Genomic DNA, 22978 nt, shown 5'->3' on the forward strand with positions numbered 1-22978 from the left:
TTTTCTTTTTTCAATTCATAAATTTCTCAACAACAAATATGGATATTATTTAATTGAAATAGGGTTCAATATTTGTTGAACCCATGATACAGCATAATGTTGAGTGTAGAAATAGTGAAATAACTAAAAATTTTCTGTTAACAATTCTTTTAAACAGGAAAATGAAGAGATCAATCAAATCAGAAATGGCCATTATCAAATATTAAAACTATAAAATATTTGTATATACTTTCTATTTTATTCGTTACTATTCATAAACAATTTTGAAAAGACCACTCACGTTTTTTTCTTAACTAAATGTGATGGGGTTCCAACCGATTCTTTTCTAGGCCTGCCTGGTCCTCGCTTCTGTTGAATTCCACCAATATTTTCATTCAAATCCCCAGCAGTACTCGACTGAGAAGAATCCATTGTTGCAGAAGACAGTAAGCCCTCAGCTTCCAAAAACATATTTGGAGAAGATTGCAATTCACTATCAGATTTATTCTGTGAGTCATCAAAATATGTACTCCTATCAACAAAACTACTTGTTTTACTTTCTTTGGCATCCATGTTCTCGTCATATTTTAATTCAGCTTGTTCTAAAGAAAGTTGTTGCAGTAATACTGATTGGGATTTGGGAGATGTAGTTTGTTCTAAGGAAGATACAGAATGAGCTTGAGTAGATCTGCATGAAGAGAGGTTTTGCTCATTTGATGCCTCATTATCAGGTTCCCAATCCATTTCTTGTGATAGGGACTGTTCTGACAAAGGATGACTCGAAGAAGATTCTGAGCATTTTGGAGACTGGTCAATTTGCAATTGTCTTCTTTCTGGTTTCTGTTGCTTAGAGCTTTCAAACTCATATTGTAATTCTTGAAATCGTTCAGTAAGAGGACTTTCTGAAACACAATGTAGATTCGAGTTTTCTGTAGAAACACTTCCTTTTGTTAATTCATTGACATCTGATTTTTCTCTCTGCTGCAGTAGAAGATTCTGATCAAAGTTATTATCCACATCAGATTTTGTTTCAGATTCTACTATAAATTCCTGATTCAAATGAGTATCTTTCTTTCCTAAGTCTTGTACTTCTTCATTTAATGTTAGTCCAGCTGTTAGAATCTCTGCTCCTGGGGAAGATTTTTCATTATCTGTTGATTGACCTGACATTTCAATAGACTGAACTGAATGCAAGTCTTGTTTTGTGCTACATCCAGATACTAACTCTGATTTATTAGCTATAATAAATTGTTCCTGTTCAGTTGTTTCACTACTAGCAATTTCTGGTTTCATTTCCTGAGCATGTAATTCAGATGCAGAACCTGAAATAGATTCTACATCTGATTTTTCAGAAGAAACTAAATGCAAGTTTGTACTCACAAATGAAACAGATCGTATCTCTGATTCTTGAGTATCAACTGATTGTATTTCAGACCAAGTTGATTGTTGGGTAAGCTCAGATGCTGGAAGAGATTCAAGCTGTATCTCAACTGCTGAGACAGTTTGTACTTCAGTATCTGTAGATGGTTTACTCAATGACACACTGAACTGAGGAGCATTTTGTTCTGATTCAGTAACTTGATATAGTACCATCTCTTTTTCTTCTTGTGCCTCATGGAAAAATTTCCCTTCTTCGATTTGTTGATCACTCATTCCTATTGAGAGTGTTTCTGGAAGAGTTACTGAAACTACATCTTGCTTAACTGTTTGGAAAGTATAAAATCGTTGATCTTGTTCAGTTGTTAGTGGATGATTGCCAAGATTTTCTTCAGTAGAAACCTGTGGCTCTTCAACTGATAATGCACTTTGTTGCTCAGAATCTGTTTCAGAAAAGAGGGTTTGAGTTATTTCAGAATGTTGTTCGTGTTCTGGTACAGGCTGTTCAACTTTAAGATCAGATGCAGTGTGTAAAGACTGCCTTTGTTTAAATTCTGATAGAGAACCTATGTGCTGATTTTCTGTTTCATTTTGATGTTCATTTTCTGGAAGTTGTTTCTCTACTTCTGATTTTGTACATAATTCTACAGCCTGATTGGTTTCTGACTCTGAATTTTGTTGCACAGATGACACAATTTGCTCTTGCTGTTTTATCAACTCTGAAAGTGTTTGTGATTTTTCCTGTTGATTTTGCTCTAAAGATTCTGAAAAGGTTTGTTGATCTGATTCTATTATATTTTGCTGCTGAGAATCAATATCAGAAACAACTGCCTGTAGCTGCTCAGTTTCTACAATTGGTTCCTTCTGATCACATTTTAACACCATTTCCTGTGACTGCTCCATTTCTGATATCTCTGCTACTTCATAATTAGGCATAATTTCTTGTTGCAGTTGCTCACTATTAGATACCATTTCTTGCAACTGGTCATTTTCCAACAACATTTGCTGCTGCTCAACTTCTGACACTGTTACTTGCATTTGAACAGCTTCAGATGGCAATTGCTGCTGCTGCTGCTGCTGTTCAACTTCAGATACTATATGTTGTTGCTGTTCAACTTCAGATACCAGCTGATGCTGCTCTGGTGCAGATTCAGACAAGTGTTGCTGCTTGTATTCAACTTCAGCCATTGCCTGTTGCTGCTCAACTTCAGACACCATTTCTTGCAGCTGCTGCTGATGCTTAATTCTAGATACCATCTCTTGCAACTGCATAGCTTCCGGTATTTGCTGCTGAAGATCACTTACCATCTCCTGTAAATGTTCGACTTCAGACACATCTTGCAACTGCACGGTGTCAGATATGTGCTGTTGCTGGTCAACTTCAGAAACTTGCTGCTGCTCAACTTCAGAAACCAGCTCTTCATGCTGCTCCTCAATTTCAGAAATTATCTCCTGTGGTTGCTGTTCAACTTGAGAAACCATCTGTTGCTCTATTTCTAATATTACATGAGCCTGTTTCTCTTCATTCACTATCTGCTGTTTCTTGTCACTTTCAGATATCATATGAGGCTGCTCGACTTCTGAAACTATATGGTGTGATTGCAAAATCTCATGCATCTGCTCATTAGCTGGTGATTGTTGTGATGACACAATTTGCTGGTGCACACCTTCACTCATCTGCTGTTGCTGCTGCTGCTGCTGCTCTCCTTCAGACAATACATACTGTTGTTGCTGAGGAACTTCTTCAGACAAAATCTGCTGTTGTGGAACTTCTTCAGATAAAATCTGTTGCTGTTGCTCACCTTCGCACACTATCTGTTGTAAATGAACCTCACCATCACAAACAATCTGTTGAAACTGCTGCTCACTTTCACACACAATACTCTGCTGCTGATAACCTTGGAACCTAATTTCTTGATCAGATATTTCAGATGCAATTTCCTGTTGTTGCTCATCGATACATAACATCTCCTGTTGGTTGTCACTTTCAGAAACAACTGATTCAATTTCTTGTTGTTTGTTTTCAGACACTTCTTGTTGCAATTCACTTTGGGATATAATTTTCACTGGTTCTCCTGAAACAATTTCCACTTGCTGTTGTTTAATATTCTCAGATAATATCTGTTCTTGAGGCATATCATCAATCCCTACTAATTGCTGACTATTATTTTCTGATAATATTTGAGGTTGCTGACCTGGTGTGGTAACAATTTGTTGCAACACACTTTCCATAACAATTTCTTGCTGTTGAACAATTTGTTGCTGTTCAGCTTCAAGCACAATCTCTGGTTGCTGTTGTTCAGTTTCCAATACAGTTGGCTCAGCTTCTGATACAGTTGCATCAGCTTCTGATAGATCCTGCTCTGCTGTTGAGATTTCCAATTGATCAGGTAAAATTCCCACATGCTGTTCAGATGTAGACACAATCTGTTGTTGATCTGATTTAGATATAAGTTGAGCTTTTTGATGATGTCCAGATTCCAACAAAATTGGTTGTTGCTGAGTAAATGTAGATTCTGACACAACTTGTAATACTTCCTCTGATTCTGTCAGAATAGGTTGCCATTGTTCATACTTTGGCGAAGTCTTCTGTTGTTGCCCTTCTTTACATATAAACTCTGATTGTTCATCAGGTTCATAATTTTGCTGCTTTTCATCAAACTGTTGTAGCTCCTGCTCTGGCTCAGGTATAAACTGTGTTTGTTCAGGAATAAAGTGCACTTGCTGTTCTTCAATATCTGGAATAAACTGTGTCTCATGCTCTGCATGAGGTATAAACTGTAATTGCTCATGTGAAGTTAAATGAGATGGTATCTCTTCTGATACACAGTGCAGTTGCTCTTCTGTGATAGCTGGTTGCTGTTCTTCTGATACATATTGCTCATGTTGTTCTTGCAATTCAAACTGCATGTGTTTTTCAGATGAAAATTCTGTTGTTTGATCTCCAGACTCAAACTCATTTTGCTGATCATGAGAGGCAAATTGCACTTGCTGCTCCTCGGAAATAAACTCAACTTGCTGCTCTTCAGAGATGAACTCAACTTGCTGCTCCTCAGAAATGAACTCAACTTGCTGCTCCTCAGAAATGAACTCAACTTGCTGCTCTTCTTGTAGTTGTAAGAACTGCACATGTTGCTCATTAGGTATTTGCACAAACTCCATTTGTGGTTCCTCAGAGATTGTCTCAAATTGCATTTGCTCTTCTTCAGATATTGACTGAATTTGTACTTCTTGAGCTTCAGACTCTGCACCCACAAACTGAGGGATTTGTTCAGTTTCTGTGGCAAGTTGGGGTAACACTTTTGATGGAGATTGTTCTTCAGAAACCAATGCCAACTGTACTTGCTCATCTGGCACAAAGTTCTTCTGTTGTTGCTCTGATTCAAGAATGATTGCTTCTTTCTTTGTAGATGTTGCATATTTCTTCTCTTCCTCTTGAAGTTGCTCTTTAGGTACAAATTGTTGTAGATGTATAGAATCTTGTAATGTTTGCTGCTGGATTGACTTTTGTATAATGATTTCTGGTAGAATCTGCTGCGAGTCTGAAATTTGTTGCCATTCAGCTGTACATCTATCTTGCTTGATTTCTTGTCCAGATTCTGGTGTAGAAGAAACCATATGAGTAGATTCTGATTCAACATATTGTGGTTGTTCCGTTTCTGGGTTAATAGTCTGTTCATATTCATGATCATAATGGGAAACTTGTGTTTGTTCAAATTCTGCCACAGGTATTTGCTGCTGGTTTGAATCTGAATCAAGACTTGGTAAGTGTTCTGATCCTGGTGTAACTGGCTTTGCTTCAGATGTAACCAATTGAGAATTTGTCTCTTCCTGTTGAAATTCTGTCTCACAATCTTGTTTGTTTTGTTGCATGAATGTTTGATGCAATGTATCTTGAATTTCTGACAAAGATCTATGAGAATTACCCATTTCAACATCATCCACATCTGAAACAGAATCCTGAAGTTTAACATCATGAATAGGCTGAATATTTTGCTCCAGTTCATGTTGCAAACCAGCCTGTGACTCTGGAGAGAAACCTGCTTTGGTGTCTGGCAACACAAGTTGTTGTACACCTTCTTGTTGCCCTGGTAAAAGTAGAACATCCTGTGTTTCAAAGTGTTCTGACTGTTCAGTTTGCTCAATTGTTGTTGGTTGAAATAATACCTGTTCATAGCTTTGTGCTGTTGATAAATCTTGTGAAGTACTTGTTTCCTCGTTCCATAACTGACTATCTTTTGATATTTCTGGTTGTTCTTTATCTTCAAATGATTGGCATGGAAGTGGAGGAGATTGCTGAGATGTATTAGAAGGACGTGGAGAAGATACCAAACACTCTGAAGGATCAGTTTGAGTTGAACATAATTGTTGATCTTGCTCTTCACTTGTTTGCTGGAGTACTTTACTTTCAGAATTACTCTGCAATTGTGATTGTACGTCATCACCATCATTACTTACAGGAAGATTAGTAGTTGCAGAATCAGGTAATTCTTCAGGTTCTTGGTGTTTCTCCACCAGCTTTTCTTTTTCTATTAATTGGGCTAAAAAAAGAACAAAACAATTTGCAATCAAATATATTAGTACATTTATATGACAAAAAATGGTCTGAAATAAAATATAATGTACATTCCCTGAGAGTAGTTGATAACACTTGCTACCAAGGTGATATAATTTGCAGGTTATATATACATATGAGGAAGGATTGCACATTTGCTTTTGCATGTATACATAAATGTTTACATGTAAGTGTGTGTGAGAGAGAGAGATCATTATTCCTCATCATTTAACATCTTAATACCCATCTTCCATACTGGCATGGGTTAAATGGCTCAACAGGATCCAACGAGCAAGAAGACTGCAGTGAGCTTCATAGTCTACTTTGGCATAGTTTCTGCCACATTGAATTCCATTTGATCCATGTGAGCATGGAAAAGAGTAAACAATATGTTTGATATAACACAATAATTGTAAATGAGCATCAGTGTTATACAAGCATTGTTATTCATTTCTAATCTAATGTGGAAACATGTCCAGCCATAGGAAAAAATAATTTGCATGGAAGAAAGTGAAGGTTAGTGACTGGAAGCCATAGAAAATCTACTTCAGCAAATTTCGCCTGAACAAGTATGGAAATGGGGATGTTAAAATAAAGATGATTATATTTTTATATGTATATCTGAGTGAGTGAGAGTGTATGTGTACATTGATGTGTGTGGGTACATGATGATACACATGTATATGTGCATATATAAATGTTCATATGCATATATGTAAGTACATGTGTTTTTATTCATATTGTTCATCATCATTGTTCCTTTATTTTTACATCCGTTTTTCCATATATGGGATAAACAAATACATTAGTAAGGCTATTTTTTTTTACAGCCAAATGCTTTTCCTGTCACTAACCCATACCTATTTTACACATACAAGATCTCATATTTCACATGTCTTCAAAGACAAAGTCAGCAAGCAATTTGGTGATGGGGAAAACGATAATTATGTCGCTCAGCAATTTTTAGAAGTGCAAATGTAAGCAAACACATAGACATACATATATGACAGGCATCTTTCAGTTTCTCTCTACTAAATCTACTCACAAAACATTGGTTAGTTTGTAGCAATAGCAGAAGACACTCGGTCATATAATTATATTTGTGTGTTTATATAAACAAGATGTATATGTAAAACATAAGTGTGATTGTCAAATAAGAGATGAGAGCACTCAACATCAGATTGTTAGTGTAATGTAAAATAATTAACAAGAAATGCCAAGAATCACATCATAAAATTATATCATAACAACATAATAAACTCATCAGGCATATTAAACAATCTGGATTTGTTGTTATTAAACAAAAACTATTAGAACAAAAGGTCTATTCTAGTTTACAAACAGTCCTTGATATGACCTATTCAATTTACAACCATCTGCAGTTACAACCTTTTTTACATTTCTCCACATACACATATTTTTTCTTGGCATTCATCTTAGTTCAGCACTCAAATTCAGATATTCCAATATCTGTGCTCAAGCAATATTTTCAAGTGTTTGTTAGCTCACTTTCTCCAAAGATCATTTATACTTCAGCATTCACATTGCTTATAAGCTATTTTATAAGATCCTCAAGTTTTATTACCCCAAATATATCTTGCAAAAGGAAGCTCGTCCATCTAGCAAAATACCAGGCAAGAAACAGAACTTGATCTGAAGGTTAAAATTTAAATTATCAACACAAACGTGAGAAAAAAATAAATGCAATCCTACATGATTTGCAGTTGTTTAAATTCAATGATCTCCATTATTATTAAAAATGGCGGTGAGCTGGCAGAATTATTATAGTGCACCGGACAAAATACTTAGCAGTATTTCACCTGACACTATGTTCTGAGTTCAAATTCCACAGAGGTCAACTTTGCCTTTCATCCTTTCGGGGTCCATAAATTAAGTACCGGTGAAACACTCAGGTCAACGTAATCAACTAGACCCTTTCCCCCAAATTTCAGGCCTTGTGTCTTTAGTAGAATGGATTATTAAAAAGCACTAAGAAAAGTTTTAAATGCAGCAAAAGGTACAGCTATATGCAGTTAACAATAATAATAAAGGACAACAATCTATCATCAAAATAGAGAAATTGTTCATGATCTGGACCAAAATTTAAACATAAAAATGTGTACCTAAAACCCTACTAATAATTTAAGCTAAGACAAAAAGCATTTTTGTGACTTTGAAGAAATGAACGAGACGGAGATGCAGATAATTTAATCACTTCAAAATAATAAATCATCTCTCTACATAATGTCTAAGTAATAGTGGAAGCAGCAAGCATGGGATGAATTATCAGGAGAAAAGTATTGTATTGGCTGGCACTTAAGACGCACTACTATTTTACAAGTATATTTTGTGGAAAAAACAAATTTAATATGTTTCAACATACACTTATTGGAAGATATTTTGAGGCAATTTTATAGGGAAAAATGTACAATTCTGCATGTGTAAATACATTGACAGGAAACTAGAATAAAGTATGAAACTATGATAGTACCGTATTTCAACTTTATCTTCTTTCAAATCAACTATAGTTGTTAATAGTTTGGTCAAGAGAATTACCATACAGGATGTGAAAGTTGTATTTCTGACAATGAATTGTTATGTAACCACCAATAGACACCAGGGTGGTTGCACCACAGCTATGATTTTGTTGTCATCCACTAACTGAAAATAACTGACAAGTAGATGAAAACTGAACATTCTTTTCATCTTTCTAAGAAAATTTTTCCACTTAGATAAATTAAGAATGCTTCTTAAAGGTAATACAGACATTAAATAATGTAATCCACATCTCACATGAGGGTTATGTATATTGAGGAAGAAGGTACAATGAGATAATGTGACTGACCCACATGACTGCCAACATACTACATGCAATTTTTTGTAAGTTTATGCTAACAGATTGTGATAATTTGACTTGCTTACAATATTTTATCATGAGTAACAATTATTGTGCTTGGCAGACTTATGCTCATCCAGCTCCCTAAATTACGACACTCAGTCTTCCATCCATAATACAGATGCATTAGATGCAAGGCAATTTTTTGATACATTTAAAATTTTTTAAAAGTGCCTTTATATTCCATAAAATATGGTATATTTAACAGAAAAAGATATTCAACATGGACAAGACCAACTGACATAGACAAAGGATATTTGAACAATTATACATACACAAAGAGGTAAACACTATGCATAGGTTTCAACATTTAAGTACCAGATAGCTGTTATTAGAGGGGAATGTGGCTACATATAAATTTAATCCTTTTTGGTCAAATGTAAAGCATATTTATTCACATTATCTTGTAGCTTTGAGAGTTCAGTAATGCGATTGTTTCATTTTTAGAAGACATTGTAGGGTAGGTATGAGAGATCAGATCTAGCTGGTTTGAGCATAAAACAAAGAAAATATTTGGTCTGAACATGGCTGGTTTAAATGCTAAAGGGTTGAGCCTTTTCTAATCTACCACTCTTAAAACTGGTGCACATTCAACAAACAAGATCAAATAGAAAAAAGTATGAATAATTCAAACATTGAAGACTAGTTTCTCTTTCAGTGTATATTCCAGATACAAGAGTATTGCATTGAAAAAGAAATCCTGATTTTATTTACCTTAGATAATGCACCTGGACATCCACCCTAACTAGATGACATCCATCCATATGTAAAAATCATCTATTTGCTACCTTGTCTATCTGTCAACGGCTGAACTGAAGAGCTAAAACAACATTTAACCTTTTTTAAACCAGCCTGCCTGAACTCTCCCTGGTTCTATGATAAAGACTTTTCATTATCAAGTGATTTAAGTTGAAACCTTCCATCAAAATTACATGTTAATTTATGTTCCAAAACACCAGCTTAATAATGACAAAGTTACTTTACAAAATTAATTGAAACAAAGGCAATATAACAGAAATATGGTAAGAAAAGGGTTAAAGCCTTCAATCAACATTTTCCCAAGCTAAAGCATGATGAGGGTATACATTTTAGAATGTTCTAGAAAGGTTACAACATTCATCACTGAATCACAAATATTGCAGCACTACTGGAGAATGTTAGATTTAAATTTATGAAAAGAGCACAAAAGCAGTATCGCAGACATTGTGCTAATACATTTGCCAAACATCATGTGGTACAGGTAAACAGGTGTCTTTCTCATTCATTTCCAGTCTTCCATGAAAACATGTCCAGCCATGAAGAAATATTACTTAACTAAGAAAAAGTAAAAGTTGGTGACAGAAAGGGCATCCAACCAAAGAAAATCTGCTCCAATGAATTCTAAGAGACAGCCAAGCATGGAAAAATGGACAATGATGATGATGATAATGACAGCAATGATAATTGTGGAATTGGCTAAAATTCTTTAGTAAAGTGTAAGAATTGGATAATGGAAAATAGTTATTGGACTATATGAATCCGAAGAACTATCTACAGACTTACAAGCAGAGTGAATAAAAGAAGAAAGATAAGAAAGTTGACTAAACAAGGAATTTGTTCATTTAAAATTTCAGACATATTCTTCCATTTAAACAAAGGCCTTCACCCAATCAGAAATAATGAACTAAAACACTGAATGCCAAAAGGAATACTTAAGACACAATACATATACAAAAAATATATATATATATTACACAAGGGCTAAAGAGAGGGGGCAAATAAAACTCAGTGCCCTTTTCAAGAAGTTTACAAGAACTTGTCCTTCAACCTCATCATTCTCAACCCAGGAAGCAACTCTATCATTGCCAACTTATCAAGAATCCATTCTGTAAAATTTACTGGACATCACTACCAAAGGCAATATAAATTTTAAATTTTCACAGGTACAAATTTAGTACTACTACTTATCTCACAAGCTGTTCTCTCAAGCTTAATTCAGACATACTGAGGTCTGCTACTACTGCTACAGCTGTTACTAGTAAGGCTATGGGTAATTACATCTTACATGAATTTATTTCTTATTCTTACTGCCTTTTATTAATTTTCTTCTTGTACATTTGTATTGTGTGTCTTTATGAATAACAAATTCACTTTTTTTAATCTCCTCCATCTTATACTATACTACTACTTAATAATATATAATTTCATCATAATCTGTTCACACATATACACAAACACATGTATGAATGTATATGTGTGTCTGTGCTTATTTACATTTGTGCATCTCTGAAAACTGATGAGCTACAAAAAGTGTCATTTCTCTGTCAACAAATCATCCACTGGCTTTGCACCTTCAAACACTTGTGCAATAAGAGATTCCATACTTGGGAAACAGCTATGGGTTAGTGACAGGAATCTCATTCGCCTCTAAAATAATGCCTAAGTAATATTGAGCACACAAGCATGAAAACTTACACATATGTACACACACACACATCAAATACACACACACACACACACATATATATATATATCAAATACACACACACACATATATATCAAATACACACACACACACACATATATAATCATCATCATCATATAACATCTATTTTCTATGCTGGCACAAGATGGACAGTTTGACAAAGGGTATTGACAATTGTTAAGGGCCTCCTTAACATGAAACCAATGGTAGTGTTAAATCACAAATAAAGAATCTTTATCCACCATTGCAGTGTCAAGCACTCATTCTCATTGTTCGATATTTGCATGTGTGTATATGTGTGTGTGTATTTTCCAAAAATGAGTTTAAAGGGATTATTATCCTGGCATTTACCGTATTTCCTCTTAGAAGAAAATTTACATTTAAACAACTTAAATAAACACATTACACTTAATATAATAATAAAAAATTATTATAACAACTGAGAAACCAAGAACCAAAAGATAAATCAAAAATAATAGAATACCTCTAGACTAAGAATATTCTCTTTGAAATGAGTGGAATAGTAAACTTTTAATATCAATGATAAATTTACATATATTAAATACAACTTCGACCAATTTTTAGGACTGTTTCGCTTCACCTACCACATTTAAAAAGTAACATTATAATTTTAAAAAGAAGGTACTATCATTTTGTTAAAATATTGAGAAACAAGAATACTTTAAAGATGAGAGACAGAAGTACCAATATAGCTAAAGTTTTATGCAAAGTAGAATAGTATATATGGTAGGCAAATTCATTATATAAAAAATAGGCATTGGGTCAAGACTAAAAATGTGAAGACTTGGCAATAACTCAAGCAAATTTTACTGTGAATTTGTTGTTACAGATAGATTTTACTGTAATATATAACTAATTTTTGTATTATTCTATTTATTGTACTAACTAATTATGTACTACTATTATTTTATATAACCTATTTTCAAATTTCTAATTATTAATTAATAATTAAAAAAATGAATTTTCTTAGAGTGCAAAAAATATTTTGAGTTATTTTTTATTTTTAACAGAAGTTAGAAGTAACAACTTGGAATAAAATTTTTAGTTTTAAAAGCTAACATTTTCTAAATCTAAATATTTTATTTGAAATTTTATCCTTAGCTGCAATATTTTAAGTAAAAGTTTTCTTGTTCTATACTTTACCAGATGTAATAACTTGTCCTGTACTTTTCCAGGTTAAGAATATTATTTCTCTTGCTTGAATTTTTCCATATAATGTGTGTGAGTGTGTGTGTATATATATATATAATTTATTTGAAGATATAAAAACCATAGGATTATAAACTATTTTCAAAATATAACCTGAAATCCAGAGGATTGTTGTAAAACTTAAATCTGTGAAGTACAAAATCTGATATTGGCACCCACAGTCTCTATTTACATAGATTTTAATGGAATTCTGAACCTGAAATCTAAGCATCTCAAAGGTTGTTGATGTTGGTTGAAATAATAGAGTTAGGTAAAAATGAAAATTGTGTATAACAAGGTTTGTATCAAGACAACCAAATAAAAGTATATGGATCTATTTTAAAACGGGGGCCACAGTTTTCATTAATGTTTTACGTAGTGTTTTTGGTACGGAAAGACTTTCAAATTTCGTATACTTATCTATTTTGTGTTATAGAACAGAAAAATATTTTTGTATCCGAATTTATTTCATGTAAAAAATTGTCTTATTTCGATAATTTCTACTAATCACTGATGACTATTCAGTTGAAAACAGTTAGCGCTGTAACGGTGTATATCGTATTAATCTCCTAACCCTAACTAGACTGTTAACCGTAACTGTAACCCTAACTCGAGAATCCGAACTCTAAAATTGTTACACACATAGATACGCACAGCGTAATTTATTATATAAACAATATATGCGTATAAATTACGATTAAACCGGATGAAATATGTCACAGGGAATAACATTTTTATGACCGCCCAGCAGTAATGCTTATTCAGCTGAATAGACTTCAGTGATAGGTTGAAATTACAGAAATACAACTTTAACATGGAATAACTTAGGGATTTCTTTTTTTTTTTTTAAGAAGACTAAGAGAAAAAGATGTTTTATATGACACATTCTACCAGTGTTCCAAGTTTCAAAGTGTTTCGTTAAGAAAATACTGTGGCCCCCGTTTTAAAATAGATCCAAGTATATTTACAAACTTCTATATTTGTCAACACAATTGTTACTACTGCTATAAGTATTAGGGTTAAGGGTGGCAAAAATAGCAAAATACTGTGTGGTATTTAGTGAACCCTTATGTCCCAAGTACACATCCTACTGAATTGATCTACCCAAACCCAGTGTTTGATTTAATCAGCTGTACCCCAAACACCAAAATTTCTAGCTTTATATCTATGTTACAAATAAATGAAAACAGGTCAATTATCATAAGAAAAGGAGTAAATAATGACAGAAGAGAAGAGAACACTTTACTAAAAAACTAGAATCAGCTTTGAGTTGTTGTTTTTTCTTTTCTTTCTTTCTTTCTTTCACATACTGAATATGAGAAAAGACCACCAAGAAAATGTTGTCAAACCTAGCAACTAGAGGCTGGCATGTAGCTGAGAGAGAAATGGAGAGAAGCTGATTCAGACAAATAAAGTGAAAAAATAAGTTGAGATAGTCATATACTTTTCAGTATTCCTCATCACTCATTTCTTTGAAGCTTGTTGATAAGGCAAATTATTTATACCTAATTTGCTCATTCAAAAGGAACAGAAGCTATTTTATAGTAGTGGTAGAAGAGATAGAGAGAAGAATTAAACTTTATTGATCACTTGAATGGCCTTTGGATGAAGTCTAGGATGTAATAATTACACAAAGTATGACAGAAATTGCTAGGAAGTTTGCATAAACAGTAACTTCTGGATGTGTGTGTGTGTGTGTGTGTGTGGAAAGACTATCATAAGAGGCAATTGTAAATTCATATAATGTTTGCTTTAGAAGTCAAGAAAAGTATATTGTAAGAAATAACCGAGAAGAGACACAAAGAATATGTTCTAGCACTACACACTAATCTAGTTTTGATTTGCACAGTAAGAATGTTTAAACAATTCTGAGGAATAACTGTCAGTAAAATTTCATTTAAGTTTCTATCATACAGCCTTGTGAAAAATATTTTTCATCATGTTTATATTTTACAAAATGGAAATTATCAGAATTTTAATTATGATTTTATTTTTTTAAATTTTAAAATGAAAATTTGACTTATTATATTTCAAGCAAGTAAACAATCAACACTAAAATCTCCATCATCATCATTTTACACCTACTCTTCCCATGCTTGCAAGGGTCAGATGGAATTTGTTAAGGCAAGATTTATTGCCAGATGCCCTCTGTTGCCAGCCCTTACCTATTTCCAGAAAAGGTATTTCCCCATGGCCAAACATGTCTTTCATGGAAGACTGGAAATGAACAATATCACTTGTATAAGTGTTGCTCATTTACATCACATGATATCAAAACAAAGTTACGCACACAATGGACTTCTTTCAGTTTCCATCTACCAAATCCACTCACAAGACCCCAGTTGGCCCAAAAGCAAGTGTCTTCCATTCAATGGGACTGAACCAAAAACCACATGGTTAGGAAGCAAGCTTTTTAAGCCACAGTGTAATATAATATTAAAACTTAAGTTAGCTAAAAGGTAATTGTAAAAAAATATTCATACTCATCTGATCGTATCATCAATTTAAAATGATTCTAAAATATATACTTTTATTCATCAACCCACCATATCATCATTTATCCACTTTCCATGTTGGCATAGGTTAGACAAGTCGTCACAGTTTGAGCTAGATTTTGTTAGGAGTAACTGCCCCACCTCTCCCCAGTGGCCAGGGATCCATGCCTCTAGTCCATTTTCATCAGCCATTTTTTCTACAGCTGAATGTCCTTCCTAACACCAACTATTTTACAGAGTGTATTGGGTACATTTTTCATGGCAACAGCACGAAAGAGGTTGTCAGGTTTTCAACAGGCTAAAAAGTCTTCCTAATCTTATGATATTTCTATACATTCACCAACCACTTTACATGACACAGCACTAGAGAGATAATCGCCTTTGCCAAGACAAGAATTATGATCCTCTGAACCCTGTATTTCTGTCTCCGTTCACCTTTCACTTCACAAAATATACTGGATGAACTTTATGGTGGCAGCTGGTGATACACTGGGAAGTAATGTTAGCTAGTAAGAGAAAGCACAATTGGATAATTGAGATGACAATGGAAAGAAAATGAATGATGGATGAGTGATCTTAGTGGGGAGGGGCATAAGCATATGTGTGGGCTTGTTTTTATATTTACACCAGTCAACACATGTCAACTGTTCATTCATGTCTTGTAACTTAGCAGTTCAGTAAAATAAGTACTAGATTTGAAATGACAGACTAAACTTGAAGCGATGCTCCAGTATTACAACCCAATAACTAAAACCAGTAGAAGAATTCAAGCAATTTTTTTAATTTCTGTTATCTAAAGTCTTACATACTTCTTGACCATGATAAGTAGGCTCCTTGAATTTTAGGAATCATCATCAAGCACTTTTGCTAAAATAAGGTGTTCCAGGGGCAGACTTCTAATCATAATCATATTTGGGGGGGAGGGGGGCAGTGCTGTGCTTTTACAGCTAAATATAATGCCAACCCTTTTAGTCACATTCTACCAAATTTTACATTTCGTTGTTATTATGCAAAAGTGTCTCATAAGTTCAAAATGTTGCTTTTTTAGAAAACAAAAAAATAGTTTCATCATTCCATAGCAAAATTGTTGTACTACACTTTGACAATTTTTGATATTTTGGCATCTGAAGCAGTAGGAGATACGATAGTTTGACCAAAAGAACTGGATTAGCAAGCAAAAACAAATATTGAAAAAAGTGCATTTGGCCAAATTTGGACATATGTCAGTTTAACATAATAGCAACAATTTGTTTATACAGGTTGTCCCAAAAGTCACTATGAGTTTCAATTTTTAATAACTTCATTAACTTTACAAATAAATACATGCAATTTTGATACAATATAAAGGACATAATGAAAATTAATATGCACACAATAGGTGCAGGAGTGGCTGTGTGGTAAGTAGATTGCTTACCAACCACATGGTTCCAGGTTCAGTCCCACTGCATGGCACCTTGGACAAGTATCTTCTACTATAGCCTCAGGCTAACCAAAGCTTTGTGAGTGGATTTGGTAGACAGAAACTGAAAGAAGCCCGTCATATATATGTGTGTGTGTGTGTGTGTATGTATGTTTGTGTCAATATTTGCCCCGCCCCATAATTTCTTGACAAGCAATGCTGGTGCATTTGCATCCCCATAACTTAGCAGTATGGCAAATGAGACCGATAGAATAAATACTAGGCTTACAAAGAATAACTCCTGGAGTCAATTTGCTCAACTGAAGGTGGTGCTCCAACATGGCTGCAATCAAATGACTGAAACAAGTCAAATTTTGCAACACCAATACATCACATATGAAAAATGACCGCATAAATGGCAGCCGTTTTCAGCTTCACATACCTGTTGCTCTTTCCAAAACTTGCACCATAACACCCTCAAGAGTTTCAGACACCACTTCTCTGAGTTCTCTATTTTTGTTCTCCTTCAGTTACACCAGGGCCTGCGGTTTGTTGGCGTAAACCCTCTCTTTCAAGAAAAAAATCTGGGCTAGTCAATTCTGGGAAATGTGAAGGCCAGCGACATTGCCGTGGCGGAAGATTATTCTCTCTCCAAAGCACTGCCATAGTAACTGCATTGTTTCTCTTGCGGTATGAGCAGTTGCCCTATCTTGCTGGAACCATGTGTGAGGTCTACTTTGAATGGCCTTCATGTCAACAGAGTAATCAGAGAAGTGGGCTCTGAAACTCTTGAGGGTGTTATAGTGCAAGTTTTGGAAAGAGCATAGGTATGCAAAGCTGAAAATGGCTGCCATTTAAGCAATGTCATTTTTCATATGTGATGTAGTGGTGTTGCAAAATTTGACTCATGCATATTAATTTCCATTATGTCCTTTATATTGTATCAAAATTTCATGCATTTATTTGTAAAGTTAAGGAAGTTATTAAAATTTGAAACCCATCAGTGACTTTTGGGACACCCTGTATTAGTTATATCCCATGTTCAATTATCTCAAGAAATTAAATTGAAGTTGCTCAGTAAAATAGTGTCCAATAACGGTTATTTTCAATACTTTGCTTGCTGGATTGCTCATTCGTTTCTCTTTTTGCCATCTGTGATTTTATTTTTGATCTTCTATATAAATGAAGATATTTCCTCCATCTGGAACAGTCAAGGTGATGCAGTAGATACAAATAATTACAGAGGTATTGAGTTGTTGGATCAGGTAATGAAGTCATGGAGAGGGTCATAGCCCATCTAATTAGGGAAAGAGTCAGTCTAGACGAGATGCAGTTTGGGTTTGTGCCAGGGAAAAGCACCACTGATGCTATATTTCTGGTAAGACAGCGGCAGGCAAAATACGTAACCAAAGATAAACCTCTGTACCTGGCTTTCATTGACATGGGGAAAACTTTTGACAGGGTCCCCCCTATCCCTTACCTTGTGATCAATGTGGAAACTAGGGATAGATGAGTGGTTAGTGAGAGTTGTACAAGCCATATACAAGGGATGCTGTCAGTAAGGTGAGGGTTGGTACCGAGTACAGTCCTCAGCCCCCTCTTGTTCATCATAGTCCTCCAGGCCATATCAGAGGAATTCAAGTCAGGATGCCCCTGGGAGCTTCTCTATGCTGATGACCTTGCTCTAATAGCTGAGTCACTATCTGAACTAGAGAAGTTTCAGGTGTGGAAACTTTAATATTTCTGAAAGTTAACAACATATAGCAGAAATATGTAACACGTTTGTTATAAAAAGTGTCAAGAATTAATTAACTACTGAATCACAACCGGACCTCAAAAACTGCTAATTAATTGGATATAGTAAAAAGATGGACAAAAAGCTTAGACAAGAGTAGCCCCTAACAGAATATATATTTATTGATAGAACACATCACAGTGCTATACAATAAAAAAAATATATTTACTCATTTAACTTGATCACTGAATAATCAATATCTAATAAAGAAATCCAGTAGCTAATGTTTGAATAATCTCATTCATTCTATCAAGAAAATATTTTTTTAATATTTTATAGTAGAGCTGAATGGTTTAGCATTTTACATTAAATGGAACATCTGATGGCCAAATGAATCAGGTATTGGATAAATTACTCACAAACTCATAACCACTGCAAGTGTTTTTGAACACTTAATCTACATTGCTTTAATTCTACCAAAATCATCTGGGACTATTTTACTTGCAATGTAATAGTTCTCTATGGCTTTTTTTTTATCTGGACAAATTTAAGTAGTAAAACTTTTACAATAGGATCTCACCAGAATTAATGGTAGTCTAAAACTCTAATCATTCAAGCAAAGCATCTTTATGCCTTTAAAGTTGCCATTATGTATATGAATTACTATTAAACTATATTTAAAATTCATGCCAATATCAAAACAAATGAATTTCTGATTAAAATATTCAAAATATTTTTATTCATTACAGCTGTAAAATTTTATAATCAAAGTTATGTATAGACATAAATGACAGATCATTTTGTATGATATGGAAAATTTTGAAGAGCTGTTTGAAAACTTTTAGAGTAAATATTGCAAAACATTTACAATGGTAAGAAAACACCAATGTTTGACTCTTCACCAAATATAAAACAGTGACCCAGATAGGGGACTATTTTAACCACAATGTCTAAAAGCATAAAAATATATGGTAGAGTGGCAGAGATTGTAAAAATTTTAAATCGTCTGCAAATCTACATTATAAGTTCAAACCTCAACAGAAACATAAAATAAAAGCCATGAATTGAAGGCACTTTGATCAACTTAATCCCAACAAGGTAAAAAATCTTTATAATTGGTGTAAAAATAAGATAATTAAAATGGTAAAGCACTGAAATGCATTACAATATTTAGTGCTCGTCCCAATCACAACTCGAGTTCGAATTATATAGACTGACTTGCCTTCTTCCTATTTGATAAAATGTACATAGTAAATACACAAACCCAATTCCATCAGCTATATCCCTCTTCTACAAAAATTAGCCTTAGCGTATTGATTCCATGTCTATTCATAGATAATGGAGTAGGTTCGTCAGAAATATTGTAACATACAACAGTATAAAATCCCCAAAATCATGCAATTCTCAATTTATTTACATCAACTAAACTACTTTCTATATTTTGACATAGCCACTTGTTTTCCAAACATTGATCTTTTCCTCAGTTTGTCATCAATACCTGTATGCCTAAGAATTTTTTTTTTGTATTCTTTTAATCACTATATTTTCTAAACAATTATCAATCGCTTTGAAATGAAGTTTATATCCTTGACTATCAGCCATCAACTTTATACATTAACAAGAAACACGATTTAAATGTAAGTTGCTCAGTTATCAAAACTGTTAACATGAATATATACGACAACACTATCAGTTTTTATATCCTTAAAATATACGGTGTATATTATTAAGCAGGAGAGCGCCTTAGAGAGAAAGCGTACCCTCGTCCCTAATCTTTGATTTTATCAAACTGTCCACTTCCCATTGGCAACCTCTCATAGACATGTATATGAAAAAGAACTAGCGCCAAAAAAATACGGAATAATAGCGAATATTATTATTCCTAGCATTCGATTCCATTTAAGTCATTTCAATGGAACCTAGACGTTACAATAAACAAGATGTTATTACCATTCCCAAGTAAAATAATTAATTGAACCAAAATGCAGATCGGGAATTTTAAATTGTAATCTTCCCACAAAATTCCAAACTGAAATGTTCATGTATTTTAATTCTTCTTGAAACTTCAAAATTTGTTTGTGTATAAGTTTGAAGCAATTAGTTCTATTTATGATGAAATTACAAGATGAAAGTTGGGGAAAGTTTCGCCAAACACCAATATCTTGCAGAGAATGCAACATCGAACAAGACCATTTCTCCGTTCCTAAATTTGTTGAACACAGCGCATTGACCTATAAACGGGTATGGAGGAATGTGCGCGCACGCGCTTACTGGCCTATATCAATCATGATTAATTGCTTTTCAGATTCAAAACCTCAGACTTTTAAAACAATGAAATGTTTTGGTGCTGATGTAATTCACTTAAAACAGAAATGCCAGTAACGTTTGTGAAAATAGTTTTTTTCTAATTGGGAATCGTAACAAAATAGCAACACGTCAGACAAATAACATAAAACAATTCGAGTCAAAACGAAAGATAGCCCAATATTTGAATCTCTAAGTAAATGAGATTTTTTTTCATCACTGAAAAATTTTAAATCTTAATTTCCAGCCCTACTAAAAAATTTGAATTTTCGGCAATATAGCATTTTGTTTACACAATGTAGAATAAACAGTTTACTGAGGTTTATGTATTAACGATATATAGAGGATCCAGCTGAGAACGAAAAACGGATGCATAGATTATCAATGAATATATACATATATATGGTACTATTCAAGAAGAGTGGTCCCGGTGCGCGCAGTCGCATATATATATATATATATATATATTAATTTTCTTATGTGTGCGTGTGTATGCACCTCAATTTAGACAACACTAACGATTTGACTTACGAAATAATTCACTACGTTTAATGAATGATACTCAACTAGCCATATATATATATAGATATAATCCTTCTTTACACGCAACCAAATCGATGAGTTAATGATTGTGGCTATGCTGATAGTAATCTTTTTCAAAATCCTCGTACATCAAAACTACCAATGCTCCTTTGAAAAACAAACAGAAAAATGATTCATCGTCGTCAGTATTGATATGTATGTTGCCTATAAGACTAAGGCTTCTCCATAGTGAAATGAACACCGAGTATGATAGAAGCGAGGGATGTGAGGGACTAAATATATCTGTAATAAGTAAAGCAAATTATGTCCAACAGTAGAAAGCGTGCATAGTGATTGTAAATTTTATGAATTATTTTTTGTCTATTTTCTTTCCCGCCCCACCCCCACTCCTCACAGAAAAAGCTGGGTTTTATACCGAGAAGTATAAATGGTTAAGTTACTGAAATTACCAGAAAGAGGTAAGGGAAAAAGAAAGAAACAGAAACAAGCAAATAGATATTCCGGTGCAAAAGAAAGGGACATAATTGAATACAGAAGAATGGAGAAAGCAAATTTGAGAAATTAACTAAATCACTTAATATCTAGTATAAATAAATGTTTGGAGTTGCAACAAAGTTTACAGAGGAGCTAACTTAAAATAATAACAACACAAGGTCAAGTAAAATAATTGTACTAAAATCCTATAAATGGAAGCTAGCATCTAAAATATAAGACTGGTTGAAATAGAAATGTTTTCCTCCAGAAGACGATTTTATATGGCAGCCATATTGAATGTTAAATTGGCGAAGACAGGTTGCTTGGTTTACTGTTAATACACAGGACGGCATTGAAATATGACTGATTACTCTGCCAACATTGGCTGAAAATATATCATTTTCTAAAATATTTCATCTCCACTAAATTTTATATTATTTTGAGAAAAATAAAACAAATATGAAACTAAGAATATATTCCCTTACCAGATATCAAGAGTAGCAAGGAATATTTATTTGATTTTAACTTGTCACAGACGGAAGATAAACAAAATAGAAAAACTTTTCATGATGGTATTTTCTAATATAAAAAAATCATTCGAAATATTGAAATATATAAAAGATAAACATATTTCTTACCTGACATTTAGTCTAACCGGTGGTGCACAAGTAGCCCAGTTAAGTACTATGTGTGTCCTGCAGAACCAGCCAAGCAGTCGCCAAAGGCCTTGTTGCGGTTTCTTACCCAGTTTATCTTTGACATGAGGCAGGTCACAAATACTTAAATGATGGAAAAGGGGGCGATCCCAGAATATGATAACAATAGTAAAGAATCACTGAATGGTCGACAATGCATATTCCACAAGCAACTAGTATAATAATAATCTCAAATGTATAATGCAACTCGCTTTCATACAAATCATAAAGTTCTCTATTCGGTTCCAGATAGATTTCGGTTTACTGAAAAGATTAAAAAAATGTTTATAAACATTTTTTTATAATTTATAAAAAAAAAATACAGATTATATTTTATAATGAATTATTTAATTTTTATAGTTAATCAGGTTAGTTGCTAATTAAGGTAAGATATTACTAGTACAAATTTATATAATTTTATTACAAATCTAAATGCTTAAACTATGGAAATCGAACGAAATCATCTTTAAAGCATAAAATTATAACCAAAAAAACAATCGTTAAAATCTTCCTCTATTACAGAAAACTGATATTTATACAATTAGTGAAAGCATGACCCAAAAACGAAAACTACTCACCAACTATTATTGTAAGGTTGATAACAAATAAGATCTCCACTGATCATTTATCAACCATTATAATAGAATAAAATTTTCTTTTATATGTCCTAATACTGTTCTTATATTATTCAATTTGCTTTGTAATATGCGAGTAGTTGCAGTAAGCTTGTCTAAAATCCGTGAAAGTAAAATCTCCAGCCAACATTGAACGAGCAAATACAACACTAACATTAAGGCGTATTACTATCACATCAAGCAACCAAAATCTTTAATTGGATGGTTGCTTCAGAATC

General features: G+C 33.6%; 1 protein-coding gene across 1 annotated transcript in view; it reads right to left on the minus strand.

Annotated features, from left to right (window-relative positions):
• Positions 1-22934, minus strand: part of LOC106883022 (uncharacterized) — a 211115-nt gene extending 188181 nt beyond the window's left edge. Inside the window, exons 1-3 of the mRNA XM_052966785.1 lie at positions 22704-22934; positions 22069-22389; positions 281-5897 (exon numbers count right to left, since the gene is read on the minus strand). Of these exons, the coding sequence (XP_052822745.1) occupies positions 281-5897; positions 22069-22075 (5624 nt within the window). The 5' untranslated portion in view covers positions 22076-22389; positions 22704-22934. The remainder of the gene's footprint in view (positions 1-280; positions 5898-22068; positions 22390-22703) is intronic.
• Positions 22935-22978: the final 44 nt, after the last annotated feature.

Source organism: Octopus bimaculoides, chromosome 3 (assembly GCF_001194135.2).
Source record: "Octopus bimaculoides isolate UCB-OBI-ISO-001 chromosome 3, ASM119413v2, whole genome shotgun sequence".
Taxonomy (NCBI): domain Eukaryota; kingdom Metazoa; phylum Mollusca; class Cephalopoda; order Octopoda; family Octopodidae; genus Octopus; species Octopus bimaculoides.